Below are 23,875 nucleotides of genomic sequence, written 5' to 3'. Positions count from 1 at the left end.
TAAAGTCTGCAGTCGGTGATCCATGCCTCGGGACACATAGTGCCCTTTGAAATCACGTAAAAACAATCTTACTCCTTCCGGAGAACAACATATTATAGCTCCTAGAGCTTTCAATGTTTTTATACCTAACAGGTTTTCTGGACATGATTTAGTAAGCAATAAATCTGTAGTTCGTGTCAAGGGACCAATCGTAAGTGGAAGAGGCTGTGATACTTCGTTAATGATAGGTTTTCCTGAAAAACCAAGGGAAATATTCTGTGAGCCTGAGAGGGGTGCCCCTGGAACTTCACTACGTTTTATTGTTGTTCGGCTTGCCCCTGTATCAAGTAAAAAGTTTCTATCCTGGCCTAATAGTTCACTGTGTACATAAGGTCCTTCTTGATCTACAGGGACCTCGATAAGAGGTAAGCCAACCTCCCTCTCTAGGCTGTTTCATGAGTATCGTTGATAATCAGGGTAGTCATACTGTGCGGTCTGGTACATCTGTCGTGTCGTTGTTGGTGTGGCAGCAATAGGCTGCGGTGGTGGAGCTGGCATAGACTGTTGCGGAGCTGGCATGGCCTGTGCATGCTGCGGAGCTCCTTGTTGGTTCTGATCCTGTCTAAGTGGCCGCGGTCTTTCTTTTGTATTACCTATGGCGATATTATGTTTTAAAACTGGACAATCGTGTACATAATGACCTGGCTGTTTACAATAGTTGCATGTCCCTTTTACAGAAACTGCTGAAACACTGGACTGTGTCATACCCTTTTTATGACCGTCAGCTGGAACTGTCTGGGAAACTAGCATTTTCATTTTCGTGTCTTTCATGCGTCTTTGTTCATGTTCTTGTTCCTCTCTAATTCTATTGTGATGGTACTGTAGCATTTGTAACATTTGTGACGGAGTGTTACCTTGCCAGGTACTCTCGAATTTCAATATTCTATTCTTAACTTGGGGCAGGGCATTTTCAACTAATTTTGTCACAAACAGATGTGGATAAGATTCGCTACTTGCTTTTATTCCACTATTTATACCAAAACATTTTTCGAATCGGGGATAAAAGTCACTAGTGTCTTCATCTTGCTTTTGTTTACAGGCTGAGATTGCACCCCAGTCTTCCTTTTTCGTCGTTAATAAACGTGGCAGTACCTGTACTAGCAAACCTGGTAGTATTTTGGTCTTCTCCCCAAGCCCTAGACCTGGACCTCGAGCTGTTTCTTCGTTTTCTAATGCTGTCCAATCTATCTTTTGGTCTCCCACCTCCCAATCCTTTTCTTTGAGTTTTTCATAAATGCCCGCAGGCATTAATACCTTTAATATTTTCATAATGTCGGGATAGGTATACTCTCCCATGAGCAACATGTCTTTAATTTCACGGTGGAAACCCGCTGGGTCTTTGTCATGACTGGGTACCATTTTCTTCATTTCTAATAGTTCCATTTTAGATATGGGTGTGTATACAAACACACGTTTAAACTGGTTGTCATCACCTTTTATCGGGTGCACTTCGCGTAAGGGATTCTGTCTATCCATATAATACGTCGTTCTTTCCTTGAGGGGCAGTGAGACATGTTCGGGGCATACAAAAAGAATGTACTGCTTTCTGTATCCTAGTATTTCTCTAATTAACTCAGTACCTGAACCTCTCCATTTATTCGTGAGTAATTCAGTTAACATATCAGGTAAGGGACCAGGATCGGAGTGTTGGCTTTTATATAATACGAGGAGTTGTTGAATCATATAGATACCAGCTAAACGCTGTTCATCTGGGTTGAGGTTCAAAAACGTGTGTGCTAGTGTATCATCACTATATTTTCCGGGACTGTCAACCCAGTGAACGGCTGACCTGGCTAATTCTTGTTCGTCCATAGAATCGAGTATATGATAACCCCTTCGTTCTCGGAGTAATTTGTCAGCGGCTTGGAACGCATGTTCGGGGGACCTTATATTTATTATAGGGGTTTGGAAATTTCTGTTATTTTCTGGACGTATTGGACGTATCGGATCAGTAAAGCATCTAGTATTATTACAAGATCTTCCTCTACCTACATAGGCCATAGTTTCTAACTGTCCTGGGGGCAGTTCTATTTCTTCTTCCTCTTCGGTTTGTTCAGGCTGGTCTACTGTTAATCTTTCTTCGTGTATTCGTTCTACTTCTTTGCGGATCTTTCGGCACATAGCTATTATACTTAATCGCTTATCATGTCTCCCTTCTGATATATTCCGACTCCATGTGGTAAGAATTTGCATTTCTTCCGGATTTACCCCTGGTCGGTCTTGATTTCTGACCACACAATTTATGAGGAAACGTAACAGTTCTCCCTGTATCTCCACTTTCTGGTACTCCATGGCTCTATTAATACTTTCAGAATCTCGCCCTGACTGGACAAAATGATATATATTTTCTAAATGTGTAGTCATTCCTGGTAGCCTCCCTAAATATATTGCAGCTCTTCGGATACGTAATGATGCCAGCAGCATTTCATCCTTTTTGCCGGGCACAGGATCATATCTACAATCTATTAGAAGTTCCTTAAGCGTGTCGGGAGTTACTAGTTTGGGCGTACGTTGGTGGGCTAATTCTTGAAAGGAAAGTTTATTTACTCTGGGTGGCGTGGAAAAAATGTTTGTTGTACCTCCTGTAGCACCGCCTGGGGTGCTGGGTGTGAAAGGATTCGTTGAACGTGATATAGCAACCATAGGTGTGGGTACAGCTGTAGAAACAGATGTGCTGCCCGGAACTTGTGTCGGAGTTTGTTGTTGCGGAGGTACAGACGGAGGGTCTTGGCGTTGAACCCCCTCTGCAGGCGGTCTATGTGGTGCAGTATTAGCATACTCGGGAGCTGCGTCGTCTAAATAAGAGGAAAGGAAAACATCTTCTGCGGTTCTGGGATGCCCTTTGGGATGTGCTTTTATCGGAAATAATGGGGGTGGCAAGTCTTTGGGTATCTCCAGAGTAGCCTTAGGTAACCCTTCGGCCAGAAGAGGATACATACCATTCATAAGGGCATTTCTTTGTCTGTCTACTTGTTCTGCTTTTGCTCGGGTACCTTCTTCAATTAATAGATTCTCTTGGACTTTATCTGAATTCTCCTTACTCTTCTCTTCCTGTCTACGTGCTTTTTCTGTACGTCTATACGATTCTTTACGCCATAATTCAATGGCATCTTTCTGTGATTGTCTAGCTTTCTTTTTCCATAATTCTTCCTCTACTTTCATGATGCAATCTGCATCCCAGGTCCCAGCTGCGGGCCACCTCTGACTTTCTGGGAATTCCTTGGTGTAGTCTACCCATAAATCAAGAAATAATATGGCGTCTAGGCCATGTTTATGATACAGGAAGTACCCTGGAGTGTCCCTAGGAGGAATGGGAACAGCTTCTTCGAGTACCCCTTTTCTGGTTTTGATCTGTCTTAATTTCGAAAAGAGCGGCATATTGAAAACTGATCTGATACCTAATTCTGAACACGTTTAATACAACAAAACACAATAATGAACAGTCATTCACACCACAATATGCAGAACGTATTTAAAACATTTAACATTTAATGAACAACAATGATGGCCATTTAGGGAACTAGTCACTAAGCATGATACTCGACACTAACTAGGTAATTCTGAATTATATACTAGACATACTAGATATACTGCTAAACAGTTCAGATACACTGCTGAAACAGTGCAGACCGGATTTGTGTACCCAAACCCGTCTTGACCGGCACAACCTATGTGCACGTCAGAACGCCTCCCCGACAATGGTACTCACCGGGTAGCTCGGAACAGAAGGCCTCGGAACTGAACTGAACTGGACTCGGACCAGACTGAACTCGACTCGAAACTGCGGAACTTCGGAACCTGGTGGGCCTCTGTATACCTCGGATCTTGCTCTCTCAGCTAGGCTCTGGTCGGGATACTTCGCACTTCTCACCGCCTCGTCTGGGTGTTGATCGCAGCCTCAGTTACCCCCGCTCGGCAGGAGGGAGATACAGGAAATCCTGTGGGTACGCGTTGTTGTCCGTCCAGCTGTGGCAGGAGACCGGGCCTGCAACGCACCTCCGGCGCGTGAGATGAGAAAGTGTCCCTGTTCGGGCGCCATTCATGTGGTAAATAATTTAATTACCGGGACTTAATTTGATGCGGAAAAATCTATAATAATAGCTCAGTAAAATAAGAGGCAGAATCCGTGGTATTAGAGGTTCAGAACGGGTTTTATTCCTATACAAAGGAACATAATTCGAATTATGGGCCTTCTATTCCATCACCGCGAGAGTTCAGGAAGGAAGGAACATATATTATTGACAGATAAGCAGTTTTATAGAAAATACATTACAGTGGAACAGATGCAGGAGGCGTAACAGTTGAAAACAGAGATAAAGGCATACATGCGTAACTAAAATGGGTGTAACTAGGCGTAACTAAAGAACGTCATTAGATATGATGTCATAAATGGGTGGTTCCATGAAAGAATTTCGCAATGTCAGAAAAAATACTTGGCAGAGATGCGCGCGCAGCCGCATGACGTGTGATTGACGTGCAACTAGAGGGTGAAAGGGACTTGACATTTAGCTCTATATGTGGAGACAGAAGTCTGGGGTTATGTCAACCTAATTCCAAATCATATCTAATATCCTATGTTTAAAGAACAGTGTTATCCAAAAAGAGAGGTCTCTTAGGATAGAATCTTATTCTATACTGACTATACTGACTGTTAGTGCGTGTACAAGCGTCTAAGTGTCTACACTAGATGCGAGGGGGTAGGAATATTCCATGGTAACAGGGCTATGAATTACTTGCATGAGGGCAGCGAGGCCTGGTCCTTTGCACGGTAGCTGGAGGAATGTTTACCCAAACTGCTAGACAGGAATGCATCGGATGAGGAGCGGAGCAGAGCAGATAATCTTGAAGGTGAAATACAGTTTTTGGCAGGCAGATAGGCCGACAGGCCGAGTCGGGCACCGTTAGCCGCGCAGGGAGTAGGACAAAGTTCATGGATACAGATGCGAGCTCAGACTGGAGCTTTCAGAGCCAGAAGGCAGAAAAGGCTTGGTGGCAGAATTCGGGCCTACTCGCCTGGACTGTAAAATGGGATAAATGAACCATATAAAACCGGTGGCCTTTCATACTTAGGAATAGAATATCCGGCCCATTTATGGCGGATCTGAAAGAGGACATGTTGACGGTGGACGCACATGTGTTTGCGTCTTCATAACTGGAACTGGAGGGAACATACATGTACTTGTGATTTATACATGAAACCGTTGGGGTCCAAGATAGGGGACATAACCGACCATAAAAATCCATATTTCCACAACCAGAAAAGAAGAAGAAAATTCTTCTGCATTGTTTAGGTGCTGGCGGACTCAAAGTATACACTCGCACTAACAAAAAGGTCGGTGCCACTGGGCAAGGGGATGTGTAGATTCAAATTCTTCCACCGTAAACAAGGTAAAGAGGAAAGTATAGAGGATTATGTTGCGGCTCTGAAGAATCTTGCTGGGTAGCTGCACGATGAATTCATAAGGGATCAAATTGTCATGCGTGCAGCGAACTCCTCCATTCAGGATTCCCTATGGGCTAAGGGTGAAAAACCCTTTACAAGATGTGATCGATATTGTTAAAAGAGCAGAATTAACAGGTTGATGCGCAAAAGCAGTGCTTTCAGAAAATAAAATGAAGCAAGAAGAACCTGTTGTAGTGGCCAAAATTAGTGGCGTGAAGTCACGACAGCAATCCTCTTTACAAAATAGGAACAAAGACGTGCATGAGACCGAACAGAATGACAGCAACAAGAGTTATACTCAAAGGAAGTGTTACAGGTGCGGAAGCACGAAACATCTGGCCAACAATAGTAGATGCCCAGCTCTCAATCAGAAATGCTCAAAATGTGGTCTTGTAAGATATTTCCAGAAAGTTTGTCAAAGAAAAACAAGGAATGGAGTTAAATTGGTGGAGCAAGCTGAAGAATACAATTCTGATTCTTCAAGTGACGTTGATGTTAATATGTATGTACTTAATGTGAATGATGTTCAAAAGCAAGACATAAATACTGATGAAAAAGCTAAAAGGAAGAAACCTAGGTGTGAAATCTCTATTGGGGGTGTCAACATCTCTATCGTTGCCGACTCTGGCTCCCCTTACACAATAGTCAATAAGGAGGTGTGGGACAGTAAATTTGTTCATGCATTAGGACAAGAGTTGGTCCCACCCGACATTTCTTTAAAAACTTTCACGGGTGAACCTATTGAACTGGTGGGTTACAGGAAATTGAAGTTTGTTTTCAAAAATAGGGAAGCCATGAGCAATTTATATATTTCTGTTTCAGGTTCATCGGTGTTGGGGTGGAAAGACAAAGGCAAATTAGGCATTACTCTCAATCCCAACAGTCCCGAACCAAGTTGATATATCAAAAAAAGTCCCTAAAGTATTCAATGGTAATATTGGCAAGTTGAAGGATTTGCAGCACAGAATCCAACTTAAATCTAATGCAAAACCGTGTGTGCACAAAGTGAGAAACATCCCTTTTTCATTAAAAGAGGAAGTAAAGGTACAACTGGAAACTTTACACAAGGCTGGGGTCATAAAACATGCAGAATCTTCCGAGTGAGTCGCACCCTCGGTTGTAGGTAGGAAAGCCGATGGTTAGTTAAGATTATGCATTGACTTACGTGACCTAAACCAAAGCTTTATGGTGGACCAGTTTCCCCTACCCACAATTAATGAAATGCTGGCTCTCACCAAAAACATGAGGTGGTTTTCTACCATCAACCTCACCGCAGCCTAACATCAGGTTTTTCTGCATCCGGAAAGTAGGAATCTTACTACTTTTATTTCTCCGTTTGGATGCTTTAGGTTCAAAACAGTTCCTTTCGGATTAGCGTTTGCGGCCGCAATGTTTCAAAGACTTCTGCATGTTATATTCAAAGGGTTTGAGAACTTACTCATCTTTCAGGACGATCTCTTAGTGATGGACAGAAGTAGAGAGGAACACGACCGGAATTTATTCAAAGTGTTAAGCACATTGCAAGAGAAAAGTATGACTGCTGAATGCAAAAAAATTAAATTTGCCAGGTCACAAGTAACATATTTAGGTCACGAAATTACACAAGAAGGCATAAAACCAAAAATCAAATTGTTGATGGCCATAAAGGATGCACCAATTCACCAAAATAGAGATGAAGTACGAGCATTCTTAGGGTTGGTGGAATTCTATTCCAAATTTGTGAAGGATTTTTAATCCAAAATTTATGACACTAGACAACAGCTAAAACTGAAAAACAAGTTTGAATGGTCCCCTAATTGTCAGGAAGCTTTTACCTCCCTCAAGGAGAACATTTGTAATGCCCCCATCCCCCCCCCCCGCAAGGTTTTGTCCCAAACTTAGCAAGCATTATTACTACTGATGCCAGCGGGACGGGCATCTGTCCTCAGCCAAAGGATCGAAAGTGGCATGGAAGATACTATTGCCTTTGCCTCACGCTCTTTAACTCCTAGAGAGGAGAAATATTCAGTAATAGAGCGCGAGGCCCTAGCATGCGTGTGGGGACTAGAGCACTTCTGCCAGTTTGTGTGGGGAAAGAAAGTGTTATTACGTAGCGACCACAAACCACTCACCAGATTATTAACCACTAAAGAACTGTACACTGCTTCACCCAGACTAGATCGTATGTCAGTGAGATTGCCAGATTTTGACTACGAATTGCAGTATGTACCGGGTGCGAAGAATGTTGTTGCTGACTTTCTCAGTAGGTTATCCTTTCCCATGAGTGAGAGCGAGGAGGACATGGGGGAGGAGTTTTATGTGGGCAATATCGTTGAAGAATTCCCCGGCATTACAAAACAAGAGTGGGAAAGAGCAGTGGAACAAGATGAAAGTCTACAAGATATGAGCAAAATAATACAGGACGGGTGGCCTGAGAAAAAAATTCACACAAAGAATTAAGAGTTTTCTGGGAGTTAAGACACAAACTGTCCTTAGAAGGAGGGCTGGTTTTAAGACAAGGGAAGGTGGAACCCCCGGAAGCATTGAGAACTAAAATCCTAGAGATCTGTCATGAGGGATACTTGGGTATCAACAAAACTGAGAGCAGAATTAAAAATTGGTATTGGTGGCCAGGTTGTGACTTAGCAGTTGAAAGGTAAGTGAGAAATTGTATCCAGTGCGAAAATTCTGACAAGTCTCAAGTTACTTTCAGGCCAACATTACATCCCTTGCCCAGTCCCGGTATGCCCTGGGAGGGAGTAGGAATTGATTTCATGGTACCACTGTGGACTCGTGATGAACATGTACATTGTTGTACTCATTGATCACTTCTCCAAATGGCCTGAAATAGAGATACTCCGCAGGGCGGATTCAGGAAACATCATTAGGTTCCTCGAGCCAGGTTTTTTAAGAGAGAAGGTTTACCCAAATAAATGTTGAGTGACAATGGTCCACAGTTCACTTCAGATAACTTCAAAAAGTACCTTGCAAGGAATGGTATTATACACAAAACGACTTCTGTTTACCATCCTGCTGGTAATGGGGCGGTGGAACGCTTTAATCACGTCATCAAAGGTATTATACAATTGGCCAACAACAATGGGTTGCATTGGTCAAATGAATCGTTCAAAATAGTATGGGCATATAGAGTAACCCCCAGTGAGAGCACAACTTCTAGTCCGTTTGAACTTATGAGAGGCAGAACCCCCATGTTTAAAGACAATATTGGATTGTTGGAATCATCTATAAGAGTTGATTGGTCTCCTCAAAGGGTAAAAGAGAAGTTGTTACACGCACAGAGCAAGTGAAAGGAATGACGCCTTGAAATACAAATGTAAGCCAGTCCCCCTCAGGAAGGATGATTCAGTAAGAGAGTTTATTAAAAAAGGGCAGAGCCGTTATACTCAGCCTTTGATTGTGAAGAGAATGTTTTGCCATTCTGCTCTACTTAGCGATGGTAAGGTATGGCATGTGTCTGCCATTTCTGTGTGTAAGTAAAAGGAAGGTGAAGTAATTGATAAGGATGAGTGAGATACCTCACAGGGACAAATTCCGTTTTCACCAGAGGATGTTGTACATGGAAAAATGTGTACTGAGTGGCTGTACGATGGTGAGTCTGATACGGATGATGTCTATGGAGATACCCAACCACAGAATTGCGACATAGCTCCTTCCCTAATTCTAGATGATGAGCAACGAGAGAGTTCAACCAACCATTCAAGCGTTCCAGAAACGGTACTGGTTGATGGTTCCCTAAATCAGACTGTAAGACAGGAAGGTTCATCTAGAGGTCGCGACAAAGAGAAAACCAGTACTAGCAGTCAAGTTAGAGTGATAGTAAAACCATGTTGGTATAAGGATTTTGAATACTACTAAATGCTTTACTATGAGTTTCCTGTTGTAACTTAACTCTTGTTCCCACCAGAGTTGTTTCCCTGCACATGTATTTATTTTATTCCTTGTTCTCTTCCCCCCCCCCCGTCCCCTCCCCCCCATCCTTCCTTACCTTCCCTCTTCCTCCTTTAGGGAGGAGATGTGTAAAGGTGGCACCTTTCTACGAGAACCTTCCCCTCTTGCCCTACTCATCTTAATACACATTTACTTTTGCTACAGGGAAATTCGAAAAAGAACAAAAGCCGGTAGTTCTGGAACCATCCGACTGGTGATACCCCAAACAGCACTACTGATGCACTTCCGGAAAACGCGTGGGCCTGCTTCCCATTAGCTCTGCCCTGGAAGTGCCAGGATTACAGCGCCTAGTAGCAAGTCGGAGCTGAGGAAGGGACTGAAATATTTTGAATCCATTTGTAAAAACAACAGACTTGGATATTGACGTTGCCAGAAAAACAAACAATAATGTATACTCTATGTATAATTTACTCATACTTTATTTTTCAAGTTCGTTTTACAGTGCACTTTTTTATCGGATTTTAATTTCAATATACAATAATTTGAAAGGTCTGTATATTTTGAAACGTACTTGTATGGTAATACATTTATTATCGGTGTGTCTGTCTCTGGTTAACCCTCAAAAGTGTTTACGTCTGGGTTCCTATTGTACACAATTATCGGAATCAGTGAGGACTTTATCTTTAATGGGCCATGAAAAACTGCAGTTACTGTGAATTTATTAATGCGTCTCAAGCTTTACTTCAGATGATTCACAATAAATACGTGATAAAGTGATGTAATTAAATGAACACTTACAGTAAACCTGTATAATGTCTGTACTTTAGCGATGTATGTGATATTTTAAGTCATGTAAAAAAAAAGAAATCAGTTTGGCTCTTCCGGCAAAAAACAATGGAAAAGTTGCCTGAAGGGACTGTGGGTTTATACTGCTGCTTTGGGGCACCAGGATGTAAGGTACCAGCAGTCACCTGCAAACCTTTGAAAATATTTTTTACCATCAGAGAAAGGGGGGCCTTGGAAGAGAGTAGAAAGGGCCTTGAAAGCATGGTTTTTGGTATGGGTGGGTCTTTACATCCATTACTGCCTATTCGCAGATACGTTTTAAGGCATGGGCAGAGTGAGCAAGGGACTCAACGTCTGGGCATACCCTGCCAACTTAGGGCGAACAAAGCGATACCAAAGGGGATGATGGACAGAGCGTTTGAGCAAATCAAACTCTCACCCCCAGTCAACTGATGTGGGTTTAATCCATCAACATTCTTTTGCTCACTCCACCACCCCAGTTCAGACATGGCCATTGGCAAATCAGTCTGATCCTGTGCCTCATGGGAACAGTCCAGCCCGAACTGCCAAGCCATGCCTTCCCTGGACCGGAAACAAGCTTCCTAGGACCAGTTTCTGGCATTTCAGCCGTCTTCAGCCAGGCTTGCTTGAATCCAGTGGCAAAGTGAGCAAGGGACTCACGTCTGAGCATACCATGCCAACTTATGGCGAACAAATCGGTACAAAAGGGGGTGGTGATGGTGCTTGCGTCTTAGTTAATGGCTTGTCTTCCTTTTATTGTATTTGTCCCTCAAATGGAGCACAGCCTCTTAATCATCCTTTTGATTGGTTAGCTTGCATCTTTTCAGTACTGCCACTTAGGGAAATACTTGTTTGTTTTGTCCTACCTCCTCACCGGCCTTTATTTACGACACCCACTCCTCATTGCTGCCTTCCCACCCCCTTCCGTTGTGGCCCTTTACATAAAATATTATATTTTTTTGAAGGGCCTGGTATCAGGCATTTGCTGCTGGACCACTCCAAATATTAAAAAGAGCTTTTGTGCACGTACAATGATTGTTTTATTTGCCGTTCCAAGTGGTGTCTGTCACCTTCCATTGGCAAATACAAGGCAAAAATGCACCCAGCCATACATCATCACACATACGTGTGCCTGCAGCATGATGCGCCCACTACAGCTGTCATTACATTCTTTTCCCTTTTATGTTTTTGTATTGGCATCCGCAAAAAGTGTTGCCAAAACTAAATATGTCAAAAAAGGGAGACCTATTGGCTTTGTCACTTTTTTTCTGCTTCTCGTCATTGGACATATTTTGCACATTGTGTGGTTCCTTTCAGGTAAGTTTTCTTTGATTCCTGCACATGTTAGACCTTCAGCATCTTGCACTTGGTTCCATCCTCAGCCTGCGCTTCTTACAATCAGTTTCACGTAATATTTTTCTTTGTGAGACTCAGTGCTACCAAGTTGACCAACATTGTTGATTTTTGCCTTGTCTGGTCTAGTCTACATCAACCTTGTTAAGAGTTGTGCTTTTTTAGTGTGTCCTTATTTTCAAAGGCCCCTGTATGCAGGGAGTTGATCAATGTTTTTTCTTGTGCTGGTAGTAAACCAAGATGCAGCGCTCGTTCAATATTAATATTAAAGCTCTCTCTGAGGTGCTTTCTGGGTTTAACAGAAGAGAATGGACATGAGAAGAAGTTAGGGAGTGGCATGAAGGAAAGGAACATGCATGAGTGAGAGTTGCAAGTAGCCACTTTTGACCAGCAAAAAGCTGGTCTCAACATTAGTGCAGCTGTAGCGACTAGTTGTTCATAAGAAAACAGCTGGCATTGTTATGGGTGGGTTTTGTTTTAAATGGGGATAATTCCATGAAAATTGACTCTGCTAATTTGCCTTTGATATCCGATGGGGGCCCTTGCTGGACTTTACCACATGCTAGGATTCATCGAATGCTACTGCTGGGCCCAAATAAAGGGGTGAAGCTGTTTTCCACCCACCTACTGCCTAGATTTCCATAAATGATGCTTCTGGCACCATTTACAACCTAATTATGTAATTTAGCGCTTCAAATCTGCAGACCAATTAAGCATTATCAAAAAGTAGTATTATCAGGATCCAATAATGAGAGAAGCCTATCTCTAACATAAAACATGCTGACACTGTACCTTGATGCAATGGAATGATGCCCCAAGAAATTACCAGTGTTTGAAATTAATTCGGGCATTTCCATCTATCACTTTTAGATCTTGCCTACTGAGACCTTTTGTTTTCTATCAGTGGGCTTAGGGACCTCCCATTGCTTGCCATTTTGTGGCTTCATTGTCACTTATTTGCTTGCTTCTTATTGTTCAGTTGCCATAGACTTCCTTCCTCTTTGTGCTTTTGTCCCTTTCCGGAACATGAACACATTACTTGTATCTTGCCACTTCACATTTTTAGGCCTTGTTTTGTTCTTTGCGTTTAAGCACTCTACGTGTTTTACAGCGGTCTTCCTCTTGTACTTCTCCCTACTCTGTGTTCCTCACACCCACTGACCCTCCATTGTCTGTCTGTTTGCCCCGAGCACCTCCCTCCTACTGTTATCTGTCTGCTTGCCCCAGCACCTCATTCCCGCCTCTTTTTGTCAGTCTGCTTGCTCCCAGCACCTCCCTCCCACCCTCCGTTGTCCATCTGCTTGCTCCCATACCTCCGTCTCACCTCTTTTTGTCTGTCAGCTTGTTCCCAGCCTCTCTCTGCAAGCCTCTTGTGTCCATTTGATTGCCCCAGTCCCTACTGACAACCCTCCATTGTCTGGGTGTACCACAATTCAGCCTTCCTCCGTTGCATGTGTTGACCATCCACCCACCCTACCTCCGTTGTCTATGTACAACGTGTCTGCTGCTGCTGTACAGTATGGCTAAAAGCACGAACAAAGCCAATACATGTCATGGACGAAACATATTGGCTTTGCCAGTGCTTTTTTGCTAAGTGATAAACCAGTGTGACACTGGTACGGTGAGACGAGGGTCTCAAGCTAACTTTGTTGTAGTGTCTCAAGCTGCATCTCACTGGTGAGGTATAATTATTAAAAAAAGCATTTAATGTTCAGTGTGATCCTGGAGTGGGGGGCCAGTGTTGCTATACTGTCCACTTTATGTCAATAGTAAGATTGATTTGCAGATGGTCGAACACTATCATTACAGGCTTGCAAGCATGTATAAGTATTTTCAAATTGGTAGGCTTACGGGCAAGCACGTCTATCGGCAAAGACAGTCAGTATAATAATTTCTTTTAAACTTGGTTTTATTGTTTTTCCATAATCAACAGGGCGATACAATGACATGCAGGTCTTATGAGGCATAAAAAAATTACATTTAGAATAATAGAATGATGAGTCCAAGACAAAACCCAATTACTCGGTGACAACTTAAGGGTATAAGTTATGACACTTGGCCGTCACGTTCTGTGTGAGGCATTAAAATCTGAGCGAGCATCTCACTCCTCTGTCACCACTCTCATTGAACTTATTAAGAATCAGCCCCCAGGTCATTATCTCATCCTCATCTTACTCATCAGTACGGGCGAGGGGCATATGGACCTCCTCCGCCGCATCCCATTCACATAGGTCTCTGAGCCATGAGGTTAACTGCAGCAGCCTGTCGCCCATCCACCGGATGGATATCCTCCTTTTTGCTAAGAGCAATGCAAGCTGGGCTAGCTTGTAAGGGATCTTGCGGTCCTTGGGTTTAGCCACCACTCCCAAGAGGCAAGCCAGCGTGGTGAGGGGGACCTCCAAACCAGTCTCTCTCACTATGACTGGCACCATACCCCTCCAGAAATTCAGGATCCCAGTGCAGGTAAAGGCTATATGTAGAAAAGTTCTCCACATCGCGCACAGCCAGGTCCTCTCATGGGCTTTATCCTGTTCAACTGCCTACGGGTCACATAGATGCGGTGCAGGAAATTAAAATGTAATCATTTAAACCTGTGGCTACAGGATACCCATCTCACTAGCTCGCACGTGCGGACCAGTCTGCATCTGGATAGGATCTCCCAGTTCCTCGGCCCGAGCCCCTCGTGCTTCGCACTCATTGCTCTCTATGTCCGCCCATACCGTGTCATGAAACAGGGTAATGAGGTGCCGCCCCTCCCCCCCCCCCCCCCCCCCCCCCACCTGAGCATCCCACAGAGCACCCGGGAGGGTCGAGGTGCTTCCGGGAACCCAGCCCACACCTTTCTTGCTGTCTTTTCCTGGTTGGCATAGTGAAGGAAGTGACCTCGGCCCACCCCAATGCCTCCTGAAGGGGGAGGAAAACTCCCCCGAGCATAGGTTGCCCGCCACTGCACATCCTCCCAATCTCGATTGCTCCATGGACATATCCCTCTCAATTGCAGGGTGGCGACGTAATAATACATTCGTAAGTCTGGAAAGGCCAGTCCCCCATCCTCCAAATCACATTTAAGTACTGACAGCGCCACACTGCTGCGTCTCCCGGCCCACACCAGCGAGATAAGTAAACTGTCTAATTTACTGAAGAATGTATTTTGGCCTAAATAGAGACACAGAGGCAGGAAAACCATCTCCGCCACTGCCGTCCTTCCCATCACCGACAGGGGGTGTCTGGACTAGAAAGCTATGGAGGCCTTCAGGCATTCCAGAAGAATGTCGACCTTCAGGTGTTGAAAGGCAGCCTCAGTAAGGGTGACCTTTATTTCGAGGTACCGGAACCCCTCGGTTTCTCACTGGAGACCCAACTCCGGCAGACAAGCCTGTGGCGTCCCGATCAGAAATCCTAGCGGAAATAGCAGCAACTTACGGGCATTCACCCGGAGCCCAGGCACTTGTTCAAAGGTAGTGAGTAAGCTAATTACAGTAGGCACCAAACAGTCTGGGGTATGGACATAAATCAACGTGTCATCTGCATATAAAGAGACCACATGCAGGGATCTCCCTACTCAAATCCCCTATTGCTCCAACTCCCACGTAACAGCAAGGCCAGGGGTTCAATCACAAGTGCAAAGAGTAGGGGTTACGGGACAACCCTGTCTAGTCTCCCTCCCTACCACCCAGGGCTCCAAGAGGTTTCTCCCTACTCGAAAAGAAACCATACAGCCAGTGTACAGAAGTCGCACCCAGTTGCAGAACACAGGCTCAAAGCCCGTACCAGTCAGGACCATCCATACATAAGTCCACTCAAATGTATCAACGTTTTTTCCTAGATCTAGGGTGACTAGGGCAGTTCCCGATTATCATCAAGAGTCTCGTGGAGCACGTGTATAAGCCTGCGGAGATTGAACGCAGTGCTGCACGCCGGCATAAAGCCACATTGATCTTCATGCACTAACCCTCAAATTTTCCTCACCAGTCTGGTCACGAGCAGCTTGCACAGAATCTTAACTTCTAAATTAAGCATGGTAAGGGGTCTATATGATGAGGGGTACGCAGTATCCCCGTCTGGTTTTGGTACAGGACCGACAATTCCCTCCCTTATGGTGGCCGGAAGGACTCCATTCTTCTGCGCTTCCTGAAATACCTCAAGTAGTTTATCTTTAAGTACTGAGGAATAGGCCTGATAGAATTCCATGGGGAATTCATCCCCTCCAGGTGCCTTAGACCTGTCAAGGGCCTTGATGGCCTCGCCCAATTTCTGCACCGTGATCTCCAGCTCCTGCGCTAGGTCCATCGCGAGGGTGGTCAACCCCTGCGTGTCCAGGAAGTCCTCCATCCTCCCTTCGGGTCCCACCACACCAGCCAGATAAACCTGCTGGGAATGGCCTACCAAAACATCTAAGATGGCCTGACAGTTGGTCACCAGTGCACCGCCAAATGTATGGAAATGGAGAACAAGGGGGATCTCCTGCTCCTGACTAAGTATCCAAGCGAGTATCCTGCCAGATTTGTCCCCCTCCCTGTGGATATTTATATATTTAAATAACAACAAGAGCACCCATAGGAGGTCGACCAGGGACCCTGGGAATTACGTAATTACAAACAACAATAGTCCCTAGGAAAGAAGGGATGGAAAAAGCAATAAATAAGGGCCCAATCAGTACTTATTTTTAGAGACTTGTCCAGCCGGACAGTGGTCATGAATTTTACTAATATAATAATAAAACAGAGATATCGAGAAGATTTACAAAGTGGGACACAAGCTTGTGTCCAATACATATAACAAAACAGAGAACAGGGAACCAAAGGTTCAGGCAAGAAACAATGTTTGTTGCAGATAACACAGGAAATGAACCAACAAACCATTCATGGAGCACCCTTATTTATCACACTTAGTATTTTAAAACATATAGGGTGTTTACAAGTGTCGACAGCGTTTCGATCCTATTAAAAGAATATAAGGATCATCATCAGGACAACAAAAATTATGCCTGTACAATATAACCTGAATAGCCGCAGAAGCAGTGGATACAGGGCGTTGTCGTTACTTGGATGGAGGATATTCCGTAACGGTTAGGGATAGGCGAATTTAGCCTTGGCTCAATTGCGTGACGAAGTCGTCACCGGGGCTGAGTAGGAGTTCGCGATAGTATGCGATGTTTAATGGTAATAGCGAGAGTCCGTCAGTGTGGGGAGCAATAATCTGTCAATGCGGCAGCCCTCCCTGTGGAGGCGCTGATGGTATGTGTGCAACGTGTATTTATCCAGGGTGCCCTACACGCATAGCACACCCCTACTGAGCCAGAGTTCCTCTACCCACTCCTCTGGTGTAGTCGTAGTAGTAGTAGTAGTTTAGCTTTATTCGACATAAAATATCATGAAAGCGGTACAATTTTAGATTAAAAACGAGACATATTTACACAAATTTTTTGTCTTTTTTTTTTTTTTAAAAACGATTAAACGATGACCTAGTACAGCTTGTGCAATGCAATTTCCAGTGCAAATTTGATAAAAACCATAAAAAATATAAAGCTATAGTAATGGCTAAAAACCTATATAAAAGAGAGGCCCGGAATAAATACCCCAATTGGCTAGTTTCTAATCACAGTTCATCCCTGGGCTAGTGGGGCAATTTGGCTTCCTTACCAAAATCTTACTTCTTATTAGCCAAGCACAGCCCAAGAATTTGGCCACCCCGCATATCAAAGTAAGTGAAGCTACATCTGTACATAGGATGCGGAGTGCATTTCGGTGGCTCATTGGACCTAGGAGTTGGCAAACCGGCTTTAGCCACCTAGATCTAGCAGACCTGTACGCCGGACAGGCGAACAAGAGATGAGCAATAGATTCGTTATGATAAGCGCAACCTGGGCAGGGTGAAGGAGTCAAGTTTGAACCTTTCCAACTTGCAATTAGACTGTTAGTAGGGAGTGTCCCGAATCTCAGCTTCATATATAAAGCCCTATCTCTAGGGGTCTGGATAAAATCCAGGTAAGGTTCCAATTTACAAGTGATTTTATGCTGAAAAAACTCCTCAGTCAATTTTCCTAATCTAGGATTTTGGATGGCCTGTGACTGCACCCATTCCCAATAAATTCTTTTTAGAACCTGCTTTGTTGGTGGGGTCTGGCTGCACCAAGCCTCTTTGAGGCCAATGGCAGTTAGGAGTTTCCGAAGATCCAATAGCCATTTAATCTTGCTCCCTGTGTCGGCTAGTAGTAATTCGTCAAGAGCTGCCGCATAGTTGGACAATTCGGCAGTCCTTTGGATGCGAGCCCAAAAGAGAAGGGGGCGCAGGCGTACTATGTCTTGAATAGAATGCCTACCCAGGTCAAACAATAAAGGCTTCAGAGGCGTTGAAATAGGTAGAGAGGTTATATCGCTCATAAACTTGTTTTCGGATATGGCGAGTTGGTCAACATTCTGAAAACCCCAGAGCTCAGATCCATACAAGGCTGAGGAAAGTGCTTTGCCTTCATAGACAGCAAGCACAGGAGCCACTGGCCTGGACCAAGATAGGCGTTGTTCTCTCAAGATAGCACCGGAGGCCCTCTTATGGTTTAAAAGCATCTTGGCTAAGTGGGGACCCCACCTCATGTCCTTGGAGATGCGAATCCCCAAATAGTCGAATCCCTCCACAATGTCCAGGGGGACCGCGTCCAGGGTAAAATTGTTTTTGAAACGTTTGGACGGGTTGATACTCATGATCTTAGTTTTAGTGGTGTTAATTGTCAACCCATGTAATTCACAAAAGATGCCAAACCTATTCAGGAGCCTCTGGAGTCCCCCCGGTGATTTTGAGATCAAGAGAGTATCGTCTGCGAACAGGAGGGTCGGGGTCTTCTCCCCAGCCAAGGAAGGAGCGTCTGCCGGTTCCTGTCGCAGGAAATCAACCACCCCGTTGATGTATAAAGAGAACAGGGTGGGTGCCAGCACACAACCCTGGCGGACCCCCCTGCTCACCGCGATACTCTCGGTCAATTGCCCCTGGGACCCCCATCTTATTTTGGCATAATTTCCATTATGCAGGCGCTGTATAATATCAAGGACCAGGGGGGGATGCCTAATTGTTGTAAAATGAACCAGAGTTTCCCCCCGCGGTACCAGATCAAAGGCGGTCTTCAAATCTATAAAGGCCAGGTAGAGACTGCCTTTCCCCAGGAGTTCTGTCTTCCAATAGATCGTGAAAAATCTAAACACCTGGTCAATTGTTCCCACTTTGTTCCTAAAGCCCGCTTGGAAATGTGACAACATGCCGTTATCTTCCATCCAAGTACCAATCCTGGCCAGGAGGACCCTGCCAACCATTTTCTGTGACACATCGATTAAACTAATCGGTCGATAGTTTGCACGGTCTTCCCTATTCCCCTTTTTAAAAATGGGGACCACTTCAGCTCCTTTCCAAGAATCTGGCACAGGTGACCCCCTCGCTATTAAATTCAGCATCAATAGGATAAAAACAGCCCATGTCTCAGGATCGTGCAGGAGCAAATCTCCTGGGAGACCGTCCGGGCCCGCTGCCTTGCCCAGGGCTATGCTATTTATTGCTGTCACCACCTCAGCTAATTCAAAGTAATCTGAATATTGAGCGGAGGCACTAGTGGTGGAGAGGCATTCAGTAGCTGTGGAAGGGAGATAGATGTCATCAGCAGAATACAACTTAGCAAAATGATCCATCCATTGGTTAGCGGTGACATAATTAGAAATAGGGAGCGAGATACTACTGGCCCTTTTATTAATAAGGTCCCAAAAACCTTTTGGATCTTTCTCTTTGGATGCTTGTTTAAGATATTGCCAATGATTCTTGTCCCAAGTTTTCTTGGCCTCCCTCTGGGCCGCAGAGTATTCCTTTCTTGCTTTGGGGACTGCCATAGGATCTTTATTCTTAATTTCCTGTAAAAGGGCCGCCCTTTTCTACTTACATTTTGCAGAATACCAGGGGTTACCAGCCTTTGCCAGGGTACATCCAGAGCCTGCTTTGCCTGCAACAGTAAAAAAGGCACTCAGTTTGGCAATGAAATCTTGGTAGGTCAGATAAGGTTTAGATTGGACCTGCGCTGATTTAGAAAGATTCATTAATTTGTTAATCTCGGCATCTAGAATGCCCTTAATGCTTTCCATTTTGTATTCCTGGTTGGCAACTTTTAGCCATTTAAGGCGTCTGCAACAATTAGTGGGGATTACTTCTCTAGTAGTCAAAAACGGGTGAGAACTAACCTCTGCACCAGGTGCCTGCCAAACGTTATTTAGTACTAGACATAGGGGGTTATGGTCACTATCTGAGGAAGGTTTTACTACCATGTCTATCAGATCGCGCCATAACCTAGCATCCAAAAGGATGTAATCAATCCTAGACGGGGAGCTGATCCTGTTGAAAGTGTAAGCCCCATGTGGGTCGGAGGTTGATCTCCCATTTGCCGCTCTGAGATTAAATTCCTGCGTGAGTGCATTGATTTGGATAACCCTCTGGGACCACTTCCTAATAGGGGGTAACTCAAGGGTGGGAATATCCCAATTTGCGTCTACTTCGTCGGTGCCAAGAAAGTCCTCCTTGCCAAGCGGTTCAAATGTACAATTTAAATCGCCCCCTACAATGATGTAGGAAGTAGGGGGAATGCCCGATAGCATGCCCTCCAGAGATGAACTAGTTGCAGAACCCCGGGCACCCTTTGAGCCCCTAACATAGATATTAAAAAGATCCAGTGAGGGTCTGTTAGGAGCTCCATGAACTGTTAAATGTAAAATATCATGTGAGATACAATTGTGGGAAATAATTGTCCAGTTCAGGGAACTTCTAACCCATATAAGGAGACCCCCAGATGGGCGTCCCCTGCTTGAACTAATGGCCGGACAAAAATAAGTAGAGTATCCGGACTTGTATAGAGGATTTAAACTCCAGGTTTCCTGGAAAAGGCAGATCTCATATTTTCCCACTAGGGCATTCCATTCTGGGAGTAGTAACTTCTTCTCTAGTCCCGCAATATTCCAGGAGAGAATATTGAGTTTGATCTTGTTAGATGTATCTGTTGGCCCTACATCTCCTAGAATGTCATAAGGTGTCAAGTTTCTATGGATTGCCATGCTCTCACAAATATCTGGAAAAGAGGGAGCAGCTGGGACAATATGATCACTAAGGTGGGTAAGTGAGGGAACCACGCTGTGACCATTACTTATAACCTGTGACGGTCAATCCACCCTGTCCAGGCCTGACTCCCCCCCCTAGGGCCCACTGGGGTCAGATGGGTTTTCACCCCCAATGGCGCCCAGAGAGGTGTGCTCCTGATTTGTATAGATGAGTGCTCTGGGGAGGAAGTCCGGAATTCCAGGGCCACTAAATTCTCGGCCAGAGAGGCATCTACTAGTTCCAGCTCGATGCAGTCGAGCCGGGAATTGTGCTCCGATAACCTCCTTACCTTGGTGATATCCTCCCTAATGATGGATCTGCAGCCCCTAACATGGCGCAACCAGTGTGTAACCTTGTTGCGGAGTGATTCGCCGCCTTCGTACCCCTGATTGGGGGGGGGTTTGGGGACTTTTACCATATATACTGTTTTCCTATTATTTGGCACCCTGTCTGTGTGGTTTGGTCCATGGGGCCGGATGTTAATGGTCGGGACATGCTGCTCAATAGGTAAGTGGTCTTGTGGAGCCCTCAAAATAACCCCCCTAGAATTTCCAATGTTACGGTGGGGCCTACAAAGGCTTAGTTTTTCCACATGATTTAACTTGGGATTAGGAGGAGAAGGCATGGGAGGCGGAGCAAATGCACAATTAGACAGTCCTCGGGGTCCCCTAGCGAGTGCCATATCAGCAGAAACAATCTGGGGGCTGACAATTGGGATAGCCGCAGGAGCGAAAGTAGCTTTAAACTGGAGAGGTGGGGAGGGCAGGGAGAGACTTAGCTTGGCATTTAAAGTCTCAATAATCTTTCCAAGTGAGACTATCTCATTTTGAAGGATTTCAACTTTCTCCAAAAGGCCCACAAGAGATGCTTTGCAAGTGCAGGGAATCAAAGGGGCCGCGGCCTCAGCGGAGTCACACCTACTCCCAGAAGGGCTATCCGCTGCCTCCGCTGCGGAGTCCAGCACTAAGAATCTATTGGAACATGGGATAGATTGCAAGAACTCATCACCCATTTTCTTGGAGACGGGGCCCCTCGACTCAGAGGCATTGGGCCGGGGTGCAGGGGAGTCCAAAGCAGATGTAAACCTCGTGTCGTCCATTAGTGAGCTGTGGGAGATAGGATTAGGGCGTGTGATATTTTTTTTTGATTTTTAAACATGGTCGGAATGACCTTGGGGGGATTGTTACCCAGCCCCACCACATCGCCCGCAGCAATCACTGTGATGTTACCTCCCAGTATTTCCTCGCAGTCGGTGACAATGCTCTCAATTCTGTCTAAGACACAATTGCTGGCTGCATGGTTGGCTATTTTGGTCTTTTTACCCTTTTTACTCCCCACAATGCCCCCACCCTCCATTGCCTTCCTCTTACCCATTCAGTAACAATGACTATGTTTAAAAGAAAATAAAGGAAGACGAAAAAAAGAAAATATGAACTACAAAGATAAAAAGAAAAACTTGTAAACGAGGGTAATCAGCGGCTTAGATATACAATTGGCAATAATATAGTCCGCCCCTTGGGGTAATCGCAGACCTGGTGGTGGCAACGAAGCAATGTACCTTAGAGATCTTGTCTTCAGGGTTAGAGGGGGAGCCCTGTCCTGTCTCCTCCTGTCAATGACGGGCAAGGACGGGCCCGCCCTTGGCCCAGGCGCGTCCTGCGCTGCTGGTCTTCAGATAGACTTAAATCCCTCCCCGGCGCTGCCTGATGACGTGGGAGGCACGCGCCCGGGGCGAGGGATGCTGGGAAATAAAGTCCGGGATGGCCGTTCCCCTAACGGCAGCGGAGAAAGTACAAGGAACGCAAGGTAGGGAGAAACTCATGGCAGGTCAAGAGCTTACAATTTCACCAGGTGCTTCAGGCGCGCGTCTGGTGTAGTCATGTCTGACCCCTGAAACTCCATCAAGCGACTCTCCTGGCCCACAAGTAGTACCTATACATGCCTCCCTCATAACCACCTTGAGAGCCTCCCAATCTAGTGCCCTGGAGGTGGCCATTCCCCAGTTAACCAATAGATAGTCAGTGAGAGATGTTGCCAGTGCCTCCTGGCACACAGTGTCCATCAAGAGGTAAATAGGCATGCACCATCTATGCTCACACCACGTCCCCCCCACCACAAGTGCATCAGTACCAGGGCATGATCAGAGAGGATCTCCCTAGATGAGCACCCTATGGAATCTCCCGGGATCCACCCCAGAGACTGTCTAACCCACTATAAATGTGTGTAGATGAGTGTCAAGTGTATTCATGACTCTCTGGTTGTATTATTCTCTAACTATCAGAGAACCCTAGGTTACACATGACCATGGCAAGCAACTTGGTCATAAGAGGTTTAGTTCCATGTTTGGGGGCAGCGCCCTACAAAAGAAACTGCTCACAGTTGCAGTTCGGCCAACAGGAATGTAAGCAGACTAATTGACAGCTTTTACAATTCGTCTGTTTACATTTCTGGGCCGGCCTGTGCTTCAGGGGTGAAAGTGCGCATGTGTCAAGGCACAGCGCACGCAGGCGATAGCAGGAGTCTAGATGGACTGTCTGCGCATGTGAGAGAGGAGCAAAGCCCCTCACTCACATTGACAAAGCATGCCTAGTGTAGTGTAGGAGTCTGGAGATAGGCTCCTGCTCGGGCGGTGACGTGTTTTTCGTCAAGTCGCCCCATGCCCTATCAAATGCTAGCCGCCCGGCCCCCCGTCGCATCCAGTCTCCTGATTTGGCAGTTGGTATTCCTGTTGAGCGGCAAAAGAAAGAGCTGGGAGAAGTTTGTTCCGCGGTCCACGTTGCAGAGGGGACGTGATGCAACTCGGGACTGGACTCACTGGAGGAGAAGGAGATGCCTGGTAAGTTTTATCATTAAATTAAACCCCCACCCACCCCCCTCCCCGCGCGTACCTCCCCCCCCCCCCCCCCCCCCCCCCCATGCCCGCCGCCCGCAACTGGTGTTTCTCCCTTTCAATGCACCTGAGTGACTCGTCACTCAAGTCACCGTCATGCACCCCCCACTAATTCCTGGTGCCTAAAGCAGGAAGCTTGTCCAGATGCCCGGCATGCCGGAAACGTGACACCATGTTCAGTCAGGGCATGTGTCTAAACAGGGTAATTTATGAGCCAGAAAGTCAGCAGCAGTGCGTTTTGGCCGAGTGAGCCTGTACCTTGGTTAATAAGCTGAGCAATAAGTCTGTATCGCCGTGGAGCAAGCAGTCGAGGCTTCCAACATTTGCAAACATGA

The 23,875-nt window shown here is 45.4% G+C and overlaps 1 protein-coding gene across 1 annotated transcript in view; it reads left to right on the top strand.

Annotated features, from left to right (window-relative positions):
• Nucleotides 1–10,174, top strand: part of PPP1R21 (protein phosphatase 1 regulatory subunit 21) — a 395,061-nt gene extending 384,887 nt beyond the window's left edge. Inside the window, exon 22 of the mRNA XM_085612732.1 lies at nt 9,575–10,174. Coding sequence (XP_085468858.1) covers nt 9,575–9,604 — 30 coding nt within the window. The 3' untranslated portion in view covers nt 9,605–10,174. The remainder of the gene's footprint in view (nt 1–9,574) is intronic.
• The last annotated feature ends 13,701 nt before the right edge of the window (nt 10,175–23,875 follow it).

Source organism: Triturus cristatus, chromosome 6 (assembly GCF_964204655.1).
Source record: "Triturus cristatus chromosome 6, aTriCri1.1, whole genome shotgun sequence".
Classification (NCBI taxonomy): Eukaryota; Metazoa; Chordata; class Amphibia; order Caudata; family Salamandridae; genus Triturus; species Triturus cristatus.
The sequence above is the reverse complement of the archived record's forward strand: the minus strand, read 5'-3'. Positions and strand labels throughout refer to the sequence as shown.